The sequence below is a fragment of the Arabidopsis thaliana genome, chromosome 5, assembly GCF_000001735.4.
Source record: "Arabidopsis thaliana chromosome 5, partial sequence".
NCBI lineage: Eukaryota > Viridiplantae > Streptophyta > Magnoliopsida > Brassicales > Brassicaceae > Arabidopsis > Arabidopsis thaliana.
This window is the reverse complement of record NC_003076.8, coordinates 10660362-10681003: the sequence shown is the minus strand read 5'-3', so window position 1 is coordinate 10681003 and position 20642 is coordinate 10660362. Positions and strand designations below refer to the sequence as shown.

Genomic DNA, 20642 nt, shown 5'->3' with positions numbered 1-20642 from the left:
CATACTCGAGATTCTGAAGAATAGAGAGGTGACGGTGAAACAGTTTCTACATCTCAAGTAAATTACTGCTAATTATCGAGAAAACTAAACAAATTTTAGTTGATATGATGCGGTATTAATATTAGTTGAAAAAGTACTACTTAACATTATCACATATATTATCATTTAATAGTATGTCTTCATTGGTGATTAAAATGAGAATGTCTTTAATGTGTTACCAATAGAGATTAAAGGGTGTAAAATATCTTTCTATTTCATATATATTATCATTTAAGGTCAAGCATTAGTTTAACCATATTATTTTATCCTTTGAAAAATTTTGTACTATGAAATTAATACATCTAAAATAAGACCCATTTTTTTCTAGCATGACACATCAACTTTTTCAGTTGTTCTCAACATAATACATCATTGAAATTGTCATTCATTAAAAATATTTTGATTAATACATTTTATTTGTTTCTGTTAAAACTTATTTCATTGATTTCAAAAAAAAAGAAAAAAAAAACTTATTTCATTATCTTAGACTTATTGTTTAAGAAGTGGGCTTATTAAAGATGATCTTTAGTTCTAAAAAGCTTACCTATTATTTCATTTTTTTTAAGCTAACCTATTATTGTCTTTGTTGATATAGAATTCTTAGGTTTATAATATACGGCTGTTGTATATTTATTTTGGAAAGATTAGTTGCTTAATTATTTGTTTGAGATATGTCTATATCAAACTAATGACATTATCTCTAGATATTTTAATAAAGATAGATAATTATTTAAATGAGTTAAAAATATCATTTAGATAATTATTTAAATGAATTAAGAATATCCTATTAACTAATGTTATTTTCGTTAATAACACATAAAGATAAAAATCTATTTTTCTTAAAATATTTCCTTTCTAATTACTTTTATAAAGGAGAAATCTTATGACTTTATTAATATTATATTTCATTAAAAATAAATATTGTATTTATTTAAAGTTTATAAAATGTTTAGAATATTTAACGAAAAAACGTTTATAATATATGAAATCTATAAAATCAAATAATCATTTCAAAAGAAAACTTTTAAATTAATTTGAATTATAAATCTTTTAATAAAAATATTATTTGAACAAAAAAGAAAAAATAATGTTTAATTTTATCAAACTGAATTTGGGTCGTACGAGATTAGATGGTAGGACGGGTTTGGATCGATAGTAATACGAAACGGTATACCACGGGTGAAATCCTAAATAAAACAATCAAAATACAATTATATTATCTTAAATATTAAACAAAACAAATAATATTAGTAAAATAAATATAATTTAAATTTAAATTATTTAGTTATAATCTAAATTTTAATTTAATGAATGGTATGTTATTGTTTCTACATTTTTAATAGTAAAAATCAAATATAATAATTATATATTTAATAATATATAGATATAAGAGTTATACATTCAGAAAATACATTTAGAAAATATAAAACATTAAATCATATATATTTTTAATCAAAAAAACAAATTAAATTTTTATTCTTAAAAAATAAAATAATCATGCGGTATACTGCGAATCAAAATCTAGTTAATATATAAAGAGTTAGCTAGTATACATAAATAAGAAATAATTAAGACACATTATCACAAAACTAATATTTATGCAGAACATTATTTGGTTGTCACCAAAAATATTATTATTTCCAAAGAAAAAAGAAAAGAAAAAGTAGATGCAAAGTAGGTCCAGTAATGGAACCCACCACGAAAATCTTTTACAGAGAACTCTGTTTTTCTCTCCTTTCCTCTGTGACTGTGATGAGTGACGACCATCTCCACTCTCCCTTCTCTCACCAATCTCGAAGCTTTGCTTTATACTGAGAGAAGAATATTTGTTTCTTCTTCTTACAGTGAGAGAACAATTTTCTGCTTTTAACCCTTGTTCTTGAGCTATTATTTTGATTTTTATGGTTTCCATGTTTGAGCTAGCTCATGATGATTATTCTTTTCTTTTGAAATAGTTTTTTTTAGCGTTTGAGTTTTGAGGTTTTTCGTTTTTTAAAAGTATCCTTTGTGAAGAAGAAAATGGAAGAAGTTGAAGCTGCAAACAAAGCAGCAGTGGAAAGTTGTCATGGAGTATTGAATCTCTTATCACAACAAACCAATGATTCCAAATCAATAATGGTTGAAACAAGAGAAGCTGTTTGCAAGTTCAAGAGAGTCTCCTCTCTTTTGTCTAGAGGGTTAGGTCAAAGGAAGATAAAGAAACTCAACAACAACAACTACAAGTTTAGCTCTTCTTTGTTGCCACAACACATGTTTTTGGAGAGTCCTGTTTGCAGTAATAATGCTATAAGTGGTTGTATTCCAATTCTAGCACCAAAGCCTCTTCAGATTGTACCAGCTGGTCCTCCTCCATTGATGTTGTTTAACCAGAATATGTGTCTTGATAAGTCGTTTCTCGAGCTGAAGCCACCCTCTTCACGAGCTGTTGATCCAAAACCTTATCAGTTTATTCATACCCATCAGCAAGGAGTGTACTCAAGGAGCAAAAGTGGTTTGAATCTAAAGTTTGATGGGTCTATTGGTGCTAGTTGTTATTCACCAAGTATATCAAATGGGTCAAGATCGTTTGTTTCATCTCTTAGTATGGATGGTAGTGTGACGGATTACGATAGAAACTCTTTTCATTTGATTGGATTACCTCAAGGTTCCGATCATATATCGCAACATTCTAGGAGGACTAGTTGCTCTGGTAGTTTAAAATGTGGAAGTAAAAGCAAATGCCATTGTTCCAAGAAAAGGTTGGTTTTGTTCTTCCTTGAGAAAAAAGTGTTCTAAGAGTTTGTTTATTTCAATGTTTTGGTGTTTGTTTACAGGAAATTAAGGGTGAAACGATCGATTAAAGTACCGGCAATCAGTAACAAGATTGCGGACATACCTCCCGATGAATATTCATGGAGGAAATACGGACAAAAGCCGATTAAGGGTTCTCCTCATCCTAGGTAAAATAACATTACAAGAAGAGAAAAACATTGGACTTTGTTTATATGTTTTGGTTTATAATTTGTTTCTTGTTTTTGTTGTTTGCAGGGGATACTATAAATGTAGCAGTGTGCGCGGTTGTCCAGCGAGGAAGCATGTTGAGCGATGTGTAGAAGAAACTTCGATGCTTATTGTGACTTATGAAGGCGAGCATAACCATTCAAGAATACTCTCTTCTCAATCAGCTCATACTTGATTGATTGTAGTAACGGTCTTCAATTGTATATTCTACTTTGCAAACTCGAATTTTTGTGCATAACAATTTGGCTTCAGCTTTATCTATATATAGGTTTAAGTTAGATATGCATAATCTAGAAGTTGTTTTGGTTTGGCTTTGTTGAGTTAAACTGGTGACTCATATAATTTGGTTCCTTTCCCCAATTGATTTTAGTACTCAAAGCCCATCAGAAGGTAACCATGCAAAATAATAACAAACTCTTTAAGAATTAAGTTTAATGGTACTGTAGCTGAAGTTAATCTTGAAACTAAAGAATAACATAACCCCATAAATGAAATGTAACCATCTACGAGGAAAAGCACCAAGTTTCGATGGCAAAGACTAAAGTTTCTTAAGAACACAAGAACAAGCTTTAAAAGAATAACTCTCTTTTATTGATGATTAGAAAACTCTCTCTCAACCTAAGAGGTGTATATAGGAGGCACAACTTTGCTAATCGTATTACAATTAGGACTTAGATAACTCCTAAACCTAATAGAAACTTCTAGGCCTTTCTTAGTCTTTAACCTCCTCATTAAAGACTACTTGGGCCTTAAGTTAACTTTGAAGTTTACCCAACATTCTCCCCCATAAGCTTCAAGTTAACTTTAGAGAGGTCTTGAACTCCAAACAAACTTCTCATTGTCTTGAACTTGATCTGTGTCAATGCCTTAGTCAAGATATCCGCCTCTTGCTCAATCTTGATTCCATCTTCTCCTTGATGTTCTTCAAAGATTTCATATTGATCAATACACACGTCTTCCTTCAGCTCTCAATGTAAGAAAGATGTCTTCCCATCAAAGTGATGAATCTCCCATCCATTTAAAGTGATGAATCTCCACTTAAGACCAATCGCTTTTATTTCACTTGTTTTGTCAACAATGAACCATGTCTTGTTCTTGTTGACTGAATCAATCTCTTCTTCACATGATTTCCTCCATTGAAAGAAGTCTTTTGCTTCCTTGCTGAATCTTGGCTCGTTATTGATTGAATGTTGAAGTCTCTCACGATCGACATACGCCTCGATCACCACAGTTCAAAGTTGAAGCTTGGAGAAGATTTGATCAAGAAACTCACATGAATAGAGTATAGATTTACTATCTCGGCTTGATCAGAATCCAAAAATTCACTATCTTAAATTTTTTACAAGAGAGCATTCTACAATATGGAGGTTTGTCAAAGATGATTTCAAGTTCTCAACGATCAAAGATTACAACATGAACATACTAATAAACCGGAGTTGTTTTTTCTCGGTATAAAATCTAGTGAGATCACAGTTACTATTTTGGTATTCTCTATAACTCTCAAAAAAATCACAACAAACGTATTATTAGTCCATACATATCAACGAACGATATAATCAACACTATCTTTAGCACCAAGATTCTTCAACACATTCAATATACAGTTTCAGATTTAAACGTTACGTAAAATTAAAACAGAAATCAAGTAGAGACAGACGTGAAAAACAAAAAACAATCAATAAATCGTTGGAGGACAACGATTGTGAAATCGAACAAATACCATAAATAACCGGAAATAAAAGTTTGGTTATCTCCGGTCTAGTAAAATTAGGTTATGGAAACCTCTTACTCCGTGGAAGCTTTTTGAGAGCAATCATTCTACCACACTCTGGCGATTCTGTGAGTTCGAATTCTCTTCACCAGACGAGGTAATCGCATCGCTGCAACTCTTTCTCCTGGACAGATTGAGTTTCGGCGACTTAGGACGCGTCAGAGGAAACTACATAAAAGAGCATTTCGTAAGTTTGCTTGTCACACAAGAAAAATGTTACATAATCTTAATTCCTAACAAATATGAGAAATTTTCTTGAAAACAATTTAATACCTTCTTAAGCTCTGGTTTCACGGGAGGTCGTTGGTAATAGAAGTCAGGAACAGGATTAGCCTTAAACTTAAGGTTTTTCCGAAGCTGTTTAATAGCTGCTTCTTGTTCTTCCTGCAAAATTGAGTTCCCATTTTAGATTTTCAGAATACATTTTCTTGGTTTAGTTACTTAAAAGATTCTTGCCTTTTGTCTTTGTTCGAGCTCGATCCTTTCAGCTTCAAGTGCTTGGTGTTTCTCTTCAAGCTTTTGGTAATACTAAAACCACAAAAAGACTTCAAAGTCAGTGAACAAAACAGAATATAACCAACTTATCATAGATTACTAGTTTATGTTAACACAAATGAAGTTACCTCTTTTCGTTTCTCAGCGCGCTGAGCACTCCTAAATCGTGGAGCGGTTCCATGAGTTACTTTAGACTTAGCATTCTTCATCGAAGAAGCAACAGAACAATCATCCTCTTCATCCAAATTCTTCTTCTTCGAATCATTCTGATACAATCAAGAACCAAAAGACTCAAAAACCACTTTTAAATCTCATTCAACTACCATCTCTCTCTTTATACAATACCTCTGTGATTACATTAGAAGATTTATGATTCTGAGAGAGAGAATTCTCCTCAGTGCATTCTTTCTCCTCATAATCTTGTTCCTCTGCCGCTATTTTGGGAGCCACGTGAACCCTTTCATTAGAAGCATTGGTGCTCACCGACTCAAAAACTTCTCTTCTCATTCCAACTTACTGTCATATTTCACCAAAATAAAAACAAGATTCTTCATTAAAGTTATTCACAAATATCATTTCAATTAACTCAAAATTCACCATAATTGAAAACAAGATCCTTAATATGAATAACTAAACATACTTCAATTAAATAGTATTGCTTAAGGTATCATCTATTTTTTTTTCTTAAATCTCTTTTTGTTCATATATATATAAAAGAACAGAGATTTTGTTGATGTTTAACCGCATAATAAAACCCTTTCAAAAACAATTTGAGGAAAAAAAATTGTAACAAAGAACTGTGAGATAATTTTCTTACAGATCTTGTCTGATTGAACAATGATTCTTGATAAGCTTACTCTTTCCGATCTGTCGTGAGGTTTTTTTCAGACAAGAACAAAAGATTTTTCCTTTATCTCTCTCTCTCTGAAGGAAATAAAGATAGGTTCTGTTGTTTTTGACCGGTGACTGTTTTGGAAGTGTGTTTGGTTTGTTAAGTTGTTGGATATTTATCAGCTCTATATTTTTCTTCTTCTGTTTTTAATTATTTCTTTTAACAGCTTTTGTCTATATCTAGTAATTCCTTTTTCGAAAATATAAATTCTTCATCTCGGGAATGGCTTAAATATTCCGAAAAGAAGATTGTAATATATCCAAAATAAGTTGTCAAAAAAAGAGTTGTTGAAGAGTTGAATTTCATGAATATTTAAAACAGTCAAACAGAATTATATAACTTTTTATCTTCGACGACTACAAGTCTCTGTTATATCTTAATTTACATGTGTCGACAAAATTGAATAGAAATATTGTCGTCTAAAATAAAACATCCTCGGATAACACGTGAATCATCTTTTGCTTTTGTCGTGCTTTTAAATTTGCGTCGTCAATGTTGACGACGTTAGTTAACGCCGACACACGGGAAAGAACACCCAACGACCAAACTCTCTTATGATTTCGAATCTATCTACGGGTCCTCTTGTCTCTAGCTTTTAAAAGTTTCTATAACTTTTTGGGCACTTTCGTTATGAAATGTTTTACAATTGTTTTAGGGTTGAATTTAATGAATTGTGGCTTGATATTTGAGTTTTTAGTAACACCACGATCTCGAGTGTCTCTTATTGGGCTTCGTCGAGGCTTAAAATCTTAACGTGAGGCCCAAGTATATCAACTCTAAATAGCCTAAGCCGCAGTATTACTTTATATACGGTGTGTGTTTGTGCCGTGATGAAAAGAAAAGAAAAAAATGGTCAGAACCCTAAGCTAAAGCCGAAGCCTACGTTAATGAAAAAAACAATTTGGGGTACATCTTCGTTTTAGCGATGAGATAGTGTATATGCTTAGCATGGCCGGCTCAATTTTTTTTTGGACCTTGTGCCTAAATTTTTTTTTCCTGAAAACTTAAGGTGTTATTTGCAAAATATTAAAATTTAGGACCCTTATTACAAAATCTTAAAAACTTATGACCTTAAATCATTTGAAAAAAAAATGTAGACCTCTAAGCTGGCCTGATGCTTACAAGAAACCCCCTTTTGTTCAAAAAAAGTTTTAAAGCTTACAAGAAAACCCTAAAATTGTCATGACAAGTGGTCTTATATATTAGAGGATCCATATAAAGCCCAAAAGTTAGTCTTATATCATGAGAAGCCCATTAGTATATAAGATTAAGTCTAAGAAAGTAGATACGTATATATAATTTTGTAGTGAACATTAAATTGTTAATCTAGAGAGTTGTAAGAAACTTTCCTCTTTCCCATTTTATGAAATCAAATTTAAAGTCTTTGGTGACAAACTAAATCTCTTTTTTTTTGTCTTTACATTTCTTGTTCAATACATCTCATATGAACTATATCTTACATCCTAGCATCTATCATAACAAAGCTTGAATCTTTCATTGATTTGACTTACATGGAATCAGGAGTGTTCAAGAAATCGTTAGGCGCTAAGCGGGCAGAGACCCTCCACCTAGCGCCTAGAACACTCAGTTAGGGTCTAGACCATTTTAGACGGGTTAAACGGTTTTAGAATAAAATGATATATATTTGTATACTATTACATAAAATATTGAGAAACACATTATAAAAAGCTGAAAATTATCAAATTTTTGAGAATAAATTTAAATTTAATATTATAAAATAAGATAAAATAAAATAATAAAAAGTATAGGCTTTTTATAGAAATTTAAATATATTATTTTAAAAATTCAAAAATATTAAGACACATTTAAATCCACGTAGCATGCATGAATCCGTTTAATGATCGTCTAATCTGTTTAATGACTGCATAGTCTGCCAAATCGATCATGCCGTCTAAAAGAACCGATTTTAAGAAAGTTGAAGCGGTAAAGGAGCGCCTACAGCCTAGGCGACACCTAGATGGCCGCCTAGCCCGCTTTCTTGAACATTGTGTATTAGCGACAACCAGTTGCTTTGATTCATGAGAAGCCAAAAATATAATACTCCCTCCGGATTTTAAAGATTGATCTTCTAGAATTTTATTATTGTATCAAAAAGATTGATTTTCTATAATTTTTATTTTCTAAATCAATAAATCATTAATGCTTTTTACATTTACAATACATAATTAATTGCAGGCATTTAGAATGAGGAGGTCAATAGTCCATTAATATTAAACATAAATTTATGAGCATATTCTATGATATAGTACTCCAACAACTTCCTATCTTTTATTTTTTTTTATTTTTTCTGAAACAATATGAAACAAGAAGAAGACACGAAGAGTTAAAAAATTGAAGGAAATGGAGAAAGTGGATATTCAAGAGATGTTTACATGATAAAATTGTACACTACCCATAAGTTTGATTTAAACAAGTCACATGATGAACAAGATGAAGAAAAGTTTCATCCCAAAAACGAAAAGGAAAAAGTTATGGTGTTGGATTTGTTGAAGAACTTTTACCAAAGACCTTTTAGTTTTTGTACTTCTCATAATTTTCGGTTGGGTTATTTAACTTTTTTTCCTATTTCGCACTCTATGTTCTCTTATTTGCATTCAGATGATAATAAAAATTTAAATAAAATGAGAAAACTACAAGACGATTATTAAAACCTTAAGTTGCTAAGCAACTTATTACATCTCGTACTAAAATAGGATCACAAGCCATTTGTGAAGGTAGATTTCCTTCTTTCTCCAAGATGACCTTCTTCAAATGTGGGATTTTATACTTGTTTGAGCTTCCGATTTTCATAATTTCTTACATGCATGATTGCAACGTCAAAATTTTTTGGTTCACTTGTTTTGATGGGTATTGATCAAAAGATTGTTTTACCGCAAGAACAAGATCTTCTATCGTCTTTGGATTCACCCGGTGCTATAGTGATTGGATGGCACTAAAAAAAATAAGATCTAAAATATTCAGGTCTGGTGAGTTTGGTGATTGACACATCAAACAAAAATCAAAACCATAACGAGAAGCAGCTTCTCAGAAGTCCTCATCTCTCGGATTAACGTACGTTTTTGCATTATCTTGTTGAATAAAAATAGGTTTTCTCAAATCTTTTTGTGGCCATCTTTCACAAATTTTCGGAAGAATTTTTTCAAGTAAAAACTCTTTTATATCTTCTCTTTTGATGGAGGTCATTGGCTTTAACTCCATAGTCCCTGCCTCCCAGTTTCTACTTCGTCTCTTAGTTGGTTGCATTTTAAGAAATGGAAATATTCCTATTTTACCAGAAATTTTTTCATTTCATTCTCCATCAATCTTGGACGAGCCATGACAGCTAAAAACATTACTTTTTCAATAAAGTTTTTACTCTGACATGTACGATGCAGCGGTTCTTCATCTGGCAGAAGATAATAAGACTCTTTCTTTTTGTCATATAAAATTATTTTTTATCGATATGTACAATATTGTACATATCAACAAACTTTGGGTGATTAGGCATAGTACTACTGTCGAGCATGGAAACACAAAATGCTAGTCGAGCTCTCATATTGTTATCTCTCAAACTTGGCTTGATGACATTTGAATGACGCTTAATAAACCCGTTATTTAACATATCGAGACAATGTCGCATGACTAATATTCAAAGAAGCTGCCAATGACCTTAGAGTTTTGCGATGTTGGAGTGGAATATCAGCAACTCGAGCGAAGTCAATTTGAATTTTCTTCAGAACACAATTACCCTTTCTCCTATGTGACACATCAACAATTTCGCCGTAAGGAGTATTTTTGGCCCGTCGCCAAATTCGTTGAACCTTTTGTAAAGGTAAGGATAACAACTTAGACACTTCCCTTGTAGTGGTGTTCTTCACGTTTCCGTTAACCCTTCTTTCCAACAAAGCGTGATAAACCTCTCTTTCACTATCTGTCATTTCTTCTTATGAACCGTAGCTTCTTGAGAATCTTGTAAAATCTCAATATTTTCTCTAGTCACAAATATTAATCAAATAAATAAAATACTCCTATTAAGTGAAACAAAGCGGTATGTTTATAGAATTAAAATATAAACTCATGGATATAATAATAGGTTGAGGCAATAAAATTGAAAATTGCACGTTCTATCAAACACATAATGGTAAAAATTCAATGTACACACCTTACCTAAAAAATAAAAATTCAACGTATACAAATACCAATTCTGAAAGAGAATTATTCTAAAATGTTGAAAAATAAAATAACTCCATCAAATTACTAAGAACATAAAGTATAATAATATAATCAAAATAAATAAATGAAAATATTAACCCTTTATTTTGAAAAGTTAATCTTATCAATTTTTTCAAATAACAATTTCTGCTTCAAATCCATGGTTGCATATCCATGTGTTTCGATTTCCTTCTTTAAGGAGAGACTTTTCCCACATTCCTCTTCTGTAAAAATATCACTTCTACAATTTTACCAAATTTTCGATTGTTCTTTGAAATTAAAGACGAGAGTTTCTAACACATCAATAACTATCCCTCATAGTGAGGTGTTTTTTCTCTTAAAAAATAGGATTATCTCTTCAGATATTAGTACGGTAGGGTATCATTCTCCCTCCAAAACTAAGAAATGAGGATCCTAGCGTGGAATTGTCAAGGGACGGGTGCAGACCTTACTACTCGTCGACTGAAAGAGATGTGTCTTATGTACTCTCCAAGTTTTTTATTTCTATAGGAAACAAAGAACGATCTTTTGCGTCTTCAGAATATTCAAGTATCATTAGGCTTTGATTCTCTTCAAACTGTTGAACCTACTAGTAATAGTGGTAGTCTTGCTTTTATGTATTCGAAAGACTATCCGGTTAAATTTGATTTTCTTAGTGATCGGCTTATTGATATTGAAACAATTATTGATGGAAACCTAGTTTTTATTACTTTTGTTTATGTTGATCTGATAGTTCAATACCTAAAATTAGTTTGGGATCGCTTGACTCGTATTGGCCTCACATGCTTTGAACCATGGTTTATGATCAGTGACTTTAATGAGGTTATAGAAAACCATGAGAAGAAGGGTGGTAAAAGTAGGTCGGACTCCTCTTTCCTCCCATTCTGATGTATGATTGAAAATTGTGGGATGATCGAGGTGGGGCACCAAGAGGTCTCATCAAACAACAAGGGGAATTAGACAAGGCGGTCCTATTTCCCCATTCCTCTTAATCTTGTGTACGGAAGCTTTGGTGGCGAATCTCAAAGATGCAGAATGGAATAGCATGATCCAAGGGCTTCAAATCTCACGCGCAAGTCCTTTCACCTCGCATCTCCTGTTTGCAGATCATAGCTTATTTTTTGTCAAGCTGATCCAACTCAAGGTCAAGACATCATCAATATTTTCCGCATTTATGGCGAGACATCGGGACAACAGTTAAATGCTGCTAAGTCGTCTGTAATGTTTGGTCTTGATGTGGACAATATGACCCGGAGTACCATAAAATCAACCTTGGGTATCCACCATGATGGGGGCATGGGCTCTTACTTGGGTTTACCTGAGAAAATTCATGGCTCTAAAACCCAAGTTTTCTCCTTTGTGAGAGATAGGCTCCAAATGAGACTTAATACCTTGTCAGCCAAATTCTTGTCCAAAAGAGGCAAAGAGATTCTTATAAAGTCAGTAGCACAAGCCCTTCCGACATATGTTAAGTCGTGTGTTTTATCCCCTGTTGAGTAGTGCTATTGCAAATTTCTGGTGGAAAACTAATGTGAATAGTAATAGTATCCACTGGATTGCATGGGATAAGCTTTGCATCCCACACTCTGAGGGTGGACTTGGTTTTAGAACATTGGAAGAGTTTAATCTAGCTTTTTAAGCAAAACAATTGTGGCATCTTATCTGATTCCCAAACTCTCTTTTGAGTAGGGTCTAGAGGGGGAAATATTTTTGATATAGTGATCCATTACATATCGGCGCCTCAAATCGTCCTTCTTTTGGATGGAGAAGTATCATGGCCGCCAAACCCCTTCTTGTCTCGGGACTTCGGAGGACCATAGGTTCCGGAATGCTGACTCGCGTATGGGAAGATCCATGAATTCCCACTATCCATGCAAAGCCTGTAAAGAGCATTCTTGACATAAGAGATTCCCTACTCTATGTCAATGATTTAATCGACCAAAACACAAAGATGTGGAAATTGGACCGTCTTCAAGCATTGCTTGATCCCGTTGATATTCCACTCATTTTAGGGATTCGCCCAAGCCGCTTGAGTGATGGCTTTAGCTGGTCTTACATTAAATACGGTAATTTTACTGTTAAGTTAGGATATTAGGCTGCGAGAGATCTATCTCGTCCTACTTGTGACCCCTCTTTTCAGGGACCAGGTGTTTCGGCACTTCAAACACAAGTATGCAAGCTTAAAACTACGCGAAAGCGTATGCATTTCGCGTGGCAATGTATCTCGGGTTGTCTAGCCACTTGTCAAAGATTGACATATCGTCATATCGGTACGGATAAAGGATGCCCCAGTTGCGGAGAAGCTGAAGAGACAATTAACCATCTCCTTTTTCATTGTCCACCTTCGCAACAGATTTGGGCATTATCGCCTATTCTTTCTTCGGGGAATATTTTCCCTAGAAATTCCCTCTTCTATAATTTTGACTTCTTTTTTTGGCGTCGCCGTGAATTTGGAATCAGAGAGGAGGTGTTGGAACTCTTTCCATGGATAATTTGGTATATCTGGAAAAGTATAAATCGTTTTGTTTTTGAGAACTTTAGGGAACCTCCCCCTGAAACTTTGGCTTTGGCACTCAAAGAGACAACTGTTTGGGAACAAGCAACCCGAAAAGAAGATGTACCCATATGCTTAACTCCTTTCCTAGATTCTTCTCAGATACCGCTCACCTTGCTTCCTGAATGTCAAATTGATGCCACTTAGCATGCAGAGGACCCGTTAAGCGGGCATGGATGGGCCCTTGTTCGACAAGACTTAATCCTCCATCTTGGCCTCAAGAGTGCTCGGCGAAGCTTATCACCGCTTCGTGCAGAATTTGATTCCTTCCTATGGGCAATGGAATGCATGATCTCTGTTGGCGATACTTCTGGCACTTTTGCTTCCGACTGTTCAGACCTGATTTCTATCTTTAACAATCTAGACGATTGGCCGACTTTTGCAGCGGAATTTGCATCCTATCGATCCTTAGTTTGTTTTTTCCCTTCTTTCCGTATTAGATTTCTTCCTCGTACTTCTAATACTCGAGCTGATTGTTTAGCTAAAAAAGCTCGGGCTCGAAATAGCCTTTTTCCCATATAAGCACATCGGTTCCTGAATGGCTCTCTCTAGCGGATAGTCTCTTCCCGATAACTTAATATAAATGGTGTTTTGTGAAAGAAAAAAATGAAAAATTTATCGAAGTTCATATGAGGATCATCTTCTTCTTCTCTTGGTGGATTGTTATTCAAATAAATCAAAAATTCTCTTTCATGATTTTGAGGTTGTAAATTTAAATTAAAACTATGGAAAGCCATAGATTGATGATTTTAAGTAAATGGTCTAAATATATGTCAATATATATAGAAAATTAATGGAACTTAATTGTACTGGCAGGACCGACCCATAACTTGATGATGCCTAAAGCATAAACAAAATTTGTTGTCCATTGAATATTGTTTTTCTATACATAAAATTGATTTTTTTACGAAGTAGAATATGCCAAATTTTACTCCAAATTTTTTAAGTTAAAAAATGGCAAGATGCAGTTTTAAACGTATTACTAAAATTATGAAAACCATTAAACTGATAGCAATTAGCAAGAGTCACACGTCAATAAATTACCAAATCAAAAAGTCCTTTCTCATTTAAAACAATTACAAACCCAATAATACCTATTTAAATCAACCAAAGATAGAGAGAATAACCCAATAGGCCCATGTTGTTAATTAAACAACTCAACGGATTCTCCAAGAAAATAAAATGACGATTCCAAGATCTAGACGTAGAAGATGATTCAGTGATCAAAACTTAGTTTGGCTCCATTCTAAGAAATTGTTGCCCTAAAATTTTGAAGAAAATTTGATGCCTAAAGCTTGAGCTTTACCAGCTTTAGGTCAGGGTCGGCTCTGTGTACTGGTTTTGGCTCCATTCTAAAATTTTAATTTTTGAGAAACTTAGTTTTGGCTCTTAATTTGAAATTTTTAACAAAAATTTAAAGTTACTCCTATAACTAAATTTGTAAACGTAAAGAGTATGATTTTAGTCTCTAGATGAAATGTAAAAGACCTCATTTATTATGTGGTGTAATTATAATTATTGGAAAGCAACATCACCTGACTAGTACCACAAAAGTAAATTGATTACTCCACCATTAATTATTTTTCTTAATCTTGGTGAAAATATTAGAAAATCAATCTTTCAAAACTGGAGGGATTATGAGTTTACGACATTGGAAAAGCACAACAAAAATACATATAATTATGAGATAAAAACACTAAATATTTTCATGCCTTAACGAAATAAAGAAGGGCGAAGAACAAGATTCTAGGCATTCTAGATAATAACGGAGTTTGGGTTGATAATGAAGAAGGAATCGAAAGAGTTGCTGTGGATTATTTTAAAAATCTATTCTCATCTTCGAACATGGTTGACCCTTCCTTAGTCCTTATGGATATCTCCCCATCGGTCTCTCCAGCCATGAACGAGTTCTTAGTCAAAGAAGTTACCGAAGAGGAAGTTAAGCGCGCTCTCTAAATCCGACAAAAGTTCCAGGACCGGATGGGATGACGGCCCTATTTTTCCAACGTTTTTGGAAAATAATAAAAGGTGATCTCACCAAAATGGTGAAGATTTTTTTGAGTTTTGATATTTTTGAATGAGACAAATATTTTTCTTATCTCAAAAGGTGAAAAACCGCGCGAAATGTCAGGTTTTCGTCCTATTAGCTTATGTAACGTAAGCTATAAAGGTAATTGATATATCCCTATTTTTACAGGTTTTACCTATGATTTAAGTATAAGTTTTAGAGTCTATTTGTTATTTCTAAAGTCATTTCTAGTCATTTTCAGGTCTTTGCATGTTTGGAATTCATTTGGAGATAATGGAGTATTCTGAAAGAAAACAGAGATTTTATGCTGTAGAAGTAATCTAGAGACTAAAAATCGCGTAGGTGTCGAACGACACCACCCCTGATGTCGAGCGACACCAATACCTGACGGCAATTCAAAGACGCAACTTATTAAAGTTTTGAAGATTTCTAAATTCGGTCCAGAACTTTTCCTTATTTCTAAAGAAGGCCCATCACGTTTTAGGTCATATATATATATATATATATATTTTTAGGTCATTGTTTAGATCTAAAATTGGAGAGGCTATTCTCCTTTTCTCTTTTATTCTTGGGAGCAAAACCCTGTGGAGACTCCATTTAGAGAAGATCTTTCTTACTCTTTCTCTTGATATATTGACTTTTGATTTCTTATTAGACTATGATTTGTGTTTCTATGATATGTTTGAGTAGCTTTCTTGTTAGGATTTAGATGATTTATTAGATTGCCCCTTTGCTAGGTTATCTATAGGATTCTTCATCTTGATTGTTCTTAATGCTAGTTCTAGATTGATCACCTAGAATTTGATCTTACATAATAGGTATACCCACCATAGGTATCTGTTACCAGAACTATCATAGATGGGCCTAAATATTTAAGAAAGAACATATAGGCTCATAGAAGGGCTCTGGTTTAGATACTTAGGTGAACTAATCAAACTTGATAATAATGCATGTTTAAGTATAGGATTTCACGGCTCCACCAAGAATCTTAGCTTTAGGCATAGTGAGTTTTGCGGAACACCACAAGTTATTCTAATATTAGAGTTTTGAGTTTAAGAATGGTTCAATAACAACCTAGCTATTACTAGAACTACTAATCATTTATTTTCTGAGAATAGCCTAAGCCTGACTCTTTTCCCATCTGATTTTCATCTTGATATTTATTGCTTTCTTTGTTTCTTATTTTATAATCTATTTGGTTTAGCTTAATTCAAAACCTTAGTCTATTGTGTGATCTGAGAGCTTTGTGGAATTCGACCCTTAAGTACTACAATCGATCTCTTATTTGAGAGAGTGGTCTTAAGGCAATTTGACTTATATCAAATTTGGCGCCGTTGTCGAAGATCTCTACGATTCACCATTAGATTAGGATTAGAATTTAGTCTAAGCTTTTGTTTTTCTTTCTCTTTTTGGTTACTTACTTTTTCTCTCTTCTTTTTCTTGTGTGTTTCAGGTGTTTGTCTAATCACAGAACCAGGAACAAGCGAGAAACACGAACGAGAATAGGATTGCCGGGTTAATGGCTAAGCTTAACGCAGTCCACAATCTACTTGTGGAGGATGTCAATTATGTTGGTGGAAGAAGTTTCAATGGGAATGTTCCAACTAGCTACACTCAGAATTCTCAGTTCCAGCAACCGCTACAGAATAGCAATAGTTTTACCTTCACAAGGAACTATGATCTGGCTTCTTACCAAGCCCCCTTCCACCCGCACCTAGAAGCAAGATAGAATGAATGCTGGAACAGATTCTGGAAGGTCAGCAGAGGATCTTAGAGAGACCTATCCCTAGATGGACTAAGAGCGGCCTCACTACTACTTGGCATGCTGCTTCGATGGAAAGTGGATATGAGTTTATGAAGGTTGAGGAGAGTGACGAATTTGAAGTTGTAGAGGCAGTTTAGATATTTAGGTGAACTAATCAAACTTGATAATAATGCATGTTTAAGTATAGGATTTCACGGCTCCACCGGGAATCTTAGCTTTAGGCATAGTGAGTTTCGCGGAACACCACCGGTTATTCTAAAATTAGAGTTTGAGTTTAAGAATGGTTCGATAATAACCTAGCTATTACTAGATCTACTAATCATTTGTTTCCTGAGAATACCCTAAGCCTGACTCTTTTCCCATCTGATTTTCATCTTGATATTTATTGCTTTTCTTTGTTTTTTATTTTATAATCTATTTAGTTTAGCTTAATTCAAAACCTTAGTCTATTGTGTGATCTAAGAGCTTTGTGGAATTCGACCCTTAAGTACTACAATCGATCTCTTATTTGAGAGAGTGATCTTAGGGCAATTTGACCTATATCAGTAATCTCGAAAATCTTGAGTCTGCGCCTTAAGAGATTTCTTCTGGATTTGATATCCGAGACACAATCTGCGTTTGTCGCGGAAAGATTAATTACCGTTGATCGCCCAGGGGAACTTCCATGCACGACGCTGAACCCGGTAAACCGAAAAAAGTTTATGGCACTAAAAACGGATATGAGTAAGGCTTACGACAGAGTGGAATGGAACTTTCTTCGAGCTCTGATGGAAAAGATGGGTTTCGATCCTAGATGGGTAAACTGGATAATGCAATGTATTACCTCAGTTTCTTACCGTGTCGTGATTAATGGGGAGCCAAAAGGTCGTATTCGGCCATTGCGTGGAATCCGTCAAGGAGACCCCATTTCTCCGTACTTGTTTATCGTATGTACGGAAGCACTTATATCTTAGACTAAAAAGGCCGAGAGGGAAGGCAAAGTTCAAGGTCTTCGAATTTCATATGTGAACCCACGAGTCTCTCACCTTTTGTTTGCTGATGATAGTTTATTCTTCTGCCAAGCCAATGCCCAACAAAGTAAAGAAGTTATTGCCATTATCCGCTCTTATGGCGGGGCATCAGGGCAAGAGATTAATCTCTCCAAATCTTCCATTATGTTTGGTAATGAGGTCCCATCGCCCCTAAGACAAGAAATCAAAACAATTCTTGGGATTTCAAGGGAAGGAGGGATGGGGACATATTTAGGCCTTCCTGAAAAGATCCATGGTTCAAAAGCCCAAGTCTTTGCTTTTGTGAGGGATATGTTACAAACGAGAGTCAACTCATGGTCTTCAAAATTTCTCTCAAAATGTGGCAAAGAAGTCCTAATTAAGTCTCAAGCACAAGTTCTTCCGACATATGTAATGTCGTGCTTACTATTGCCAAAAGCAGTATGCTCTAAACTTACCAGTGCGATTGCCAACTTTTGGTGGAGTAATAAAGTTGACAGTAGAGGCATACACAAGATAGCTTGGGACCAAATCTGTAGTCAATTTTCAGACGGTGGCCTAGGATTTAGGAATTTAGAAGATTTTAATCTCGCATTGTTGGCAAAGTAATTATGGAGATTACTAAGATTTCCACAATCTCTCCTTAGTCGGGTCCTTAAAGGACGTTACTTCCGCTATTGTAGTCCATTAGAGATTACTGTCTAATCGGCCGTCGTATGGCTGGAGAAGCATGTTGGCCGCCAAAAATATTCTTAAATATGGAATCCGAAAGACTATTGGCTCTGGATTTGGAACGTGCATTTGGACTAATCCTTGGATTCCAGATTCTCCGGTTCGCCCTCCAAAGGGACTTACTATGCAAAGAGACCCATTGGTCTACGTCAATACTTTGATCGACTTTGGGACGAAGCAGTAGAAAATGGAGCATCTTCGGGAATTATTCCCTCAGAAGAAATTACCCTTCTCAGGGACCTAGTGTCACGGCACTTAAGGCGCAAGCTTGGAAATTAAAAACTACTCAAAAATTAAAACATTTCGTGTGGCAATGTATGTCAGGTTGTTTGGCTTCGTGTCAACGACTTTTTTATCGCCATATTGGTAGAGATAAATGATGTCCTAGATGTGGAACAGAGTAAGAGATTAATCACTTGATCTTTGAATGTCCTCCAGCTAGACAAGTCTGGGCCCTCTCCAATATCCCTCATCCCTAGCTTTATTTCCCTCACCTTCACTTTATAATAATCTAGATTATTTGTATTGGCGGGGTAAAGAGGTGGGTGCAGATGAGGAGAGCCTAAGAATATTTTCATGATTATGTGGTATATTTGGAAAGCGCGAAATCAAAAGGTTTTTGATAATTTGAGTGAATCACCTCAAGAAACCTTGGACATTGCAATTCAAGAGGAACCCTATAGTGCAAGTGACACCAATTCCAGCGGATAGACTGATATGCTTTATTGACGGGTCTTGGCTTGGATGGAGGCGAGGAGTGGACATGGTTGGCTTATTTCATGTGGAGGAAGATTGTTGCATATAAGACTAAAGGGATCACGTAGGAGTCTTTCCCCTTTGCATGCTGAATTGGAGACTCTTTTGTGTACATGAAGTGCTCTCTAGTGATCACGATGACTAGTATCCTTATTTTGACGGATTGCTCGGTTCTTTTAGAGATGACTTCTAACACCGATGAGTGACCTACTTTTTCTACAAAGATAAAGGATTTTGTGTATTATAGAGATTTATTCTCTATGTTTAGTATTAAGTATATTCCTCGTAATGGTAATACTTCCGCCGATCATCTAGCAAAATGTGCAAGAGTTCGCGGGTTCTGTTTTTCCCATGTAAGTTCGACGGTACCCGATTGGCTCTCTCTAGAAAAGAGTTCTTATCCGTGATTTTTTTTTTGTCAAACATCTGTAAAGTAATATATGGAGTTTGAATGTAAAAAAAAAAAAAAAAGAGAATATGCACTAGATGACTATGGATTATAAAAGAATCAACAAAATAACCATGGTGTCAGAGTACACTCTCTTTCTTCAATTGCAATTACATTTTTATCCATTTTTGTATTTTATATATATTACATGCTATTTTCCAAAATGATACAGAACACTTAGAATCATCTCATCTTTCTTTCTTCCACCACCACAACCACTACATCTTCCACCATCACAACCACCCGATCTTTTTTTCGATAAATCTAGGCTGCCAAACGTTATTTATATTGATAGATCATCTTTCCCTTAATTTGCAGAAGATTTGTCATTTTATTTTATTCGATTTTGATTCTTTCTTAGAATTTCCGTCGTTATGTTTTCTTTTTAAATTGTATGTTATTTTCTTTTATACCACGCTACTTTTTCGAATTACACGTGATAATTAGAAATCTATCTCTGTCAACATGCTACTTTTTCATATAACACATTATTTATTAAAATCACATGTAATTTCTTCTTAAAACATGACTTAAATGTTAAAACTTTCTCAAATCTATTATTTTATCTTCGTATAAGCTTGCTCCTGGCTCAACTTTTCAAATGAAACGATATTTTTTTATATAACATGCTATTTATGTAACATATATGTTATAAAATATCACTTTTTTAATATAAATATCGTGTTATTTTAACATGTTTCATGCGATTTGCTAAAAAACATCAAATATATCTGCATAAGATTTCTTTTGGTTCAACTTACATGGATAGTTTTGTATTTTCTTATACCGTCATATGGTTATTTATTCATAGAAAAACTGACAATGGTTAGTTACTCAATTCTTTTCAATTCTATAATTAGTTTCTAATATTAGCTAAAAAAAATAGGTTATCTAAGCAAGTGGGCTCTTATATATTCAAGTAACAAGAACCGTGAGACTAACCTAGTGAATTATCACTTT

The 20642-nt window shown here is 34.1% G+C and overlaps 2 protein-coding genes and 3 pseudogenes across 7 annotated transcripts; 3 read left to right on the top strand and 2 right to left on the bottom strand.

Moving 5' to 3' along the window:
- Positions 1-1799: 1799 nt before the first annotated feature.
- On the top strand, positions 1800-3405 carry WRKY74 (WRKY DNA-binding protein 74). The gene is made up of 3 exons (NM_122748.3): positions 1800-2777; positions 2853-2978; positions 3067-3405. The coding sequence occupies exons 1-3, from the start codon at positions 2059-2061 to the stop codon at positions 3212-3214; spliced, it is 993 nt and encodes a 330-aa protein (NP_198217.1). The 5' UTR covers positions 1800-2058; the 3' UTR covers positions 3215-3405.
- A 364-nt stretch (positions 3406-3769) lies between these two features.
- On the bottom strand, positions 3770-6292 carry WVD2 (TPX2 (targeting protein for Xklp2) protein family). Of its 3 annotated transcripts, NM_147942.4 has the most exons (7): positions 6123-6190; positions 5651-5821; positions 5434-5571; positions 5267-5338; positions 5084-5194; positions 4760-4978; positions 3770-4283 (listed from the first exon to the last, which is right to left on the bottom strand). In NM_147942.4, the coding sequence occupies exons 2-6, from the start codon at positions 5810-5812 to the stop codon at positions 4853-4855; spliced, it is 609 nt and encodes a 202-aa protein (NP_680247.4). In that variant the 5' UTR covers positions 5813-5821; positions 6123-6190; the 3' UTR covers positions 3770-4283; positions 4760-4852. The 3 variants fall into 3 exon arrangements, with proteins under 3 accessions (NP_680247.4, NP_001154744.1, NP_001332018.1); NM_001161272.2 differs by lacking the exon at positions 3770-4283 and having other exon boundaries at positions 4514-4978; positions 6123-6292; NM_001344079.1 differs by lacking the exon at positions 3770-4283 and having other exon boundaries at positions 4520-4978; positions 5663-5821; positions 6123-6270.
- Positions 6293-8870: 2578 nt separating this feature from the next.
- On the bottom strand, positions 8871-10166 carry AT5G28644 (annotated as a pseudogene; the record flags this gene model as incomplete). Its single annotated transcript has 1 exon — positions 8871-10166.
- A 1161-nt stretch (positions 10167-11327) lies between these two features.
- AT5G28643 lies at positions 11328-13485 on the top strand (annotated as a pseudogene; the record flags this gene model as incomplete). Its single annotated transcript has 1 exon — positions 11328-13485.
- Positions 13486-14693: 1208 nt separating this feature from the next.
- AT5G28641 lies at positions 14694-18600 on the top strand (annotated as a pseudogene; the record flags this gene model as incomplete). Its single annotated transcript has 1 exon — positions 14694-18600.
- Positions 18601-20642: the final 2042 nt, after the last annotated feature.

What these genes read in the sequence shown, in the direction of transcription:
- WRKY74 (NM_122748.3), top strand. Translation starts at nt 2,059, where the DNA reads ATGGAAGAAGTTGAAGCTGCAAACAAAGCAGCAGTGGAAAGTTGTCAT. An exon ending in TGCCATTGTTCCAAGAAAAG is followed by an intron (nt 2,778 to 2,852) that starts GTTGGTTTTGTT and finishes GTTTGTTTACAG; the next exon opens with GAAATTAAGGGTGAAACGAT. An exon ending in AAGGGTTCTCCTCATCCTAG is followed by an intron (nt 2,979 to 3,066) that starts GTAAAATAACAT and finishes TGTTGTTTGCAG; the next exon opens with GGGATACTATAAATGTAGCA.
- WVD2 (NM_001161272.2), bottom strand. Translation starts at nt 5,812, where the DNA reads ATGAGAAGAGAAGTTTTTGAGTCGGTGAGCACCAATGCTTCTAATGAA. An exon ending in AGCTCGAACAAAGACAAAAG is followed by an intron (nt 5,195 to 5,266) that starts GCAAGAATCTTT and finishes TCAATTTTGCAG; the next exon opens with GAAGAACAAGAAGCAGCTAT. An exon ending in TGAAACCAGAGCTTAAGAAG is followed by an intron (nt 4,979 to 5,083) that starts GTATTAAATTGT and finishes TCTTTTATGTAG; the next exon opens with TTTCCTCTGACGCGTCCTAA.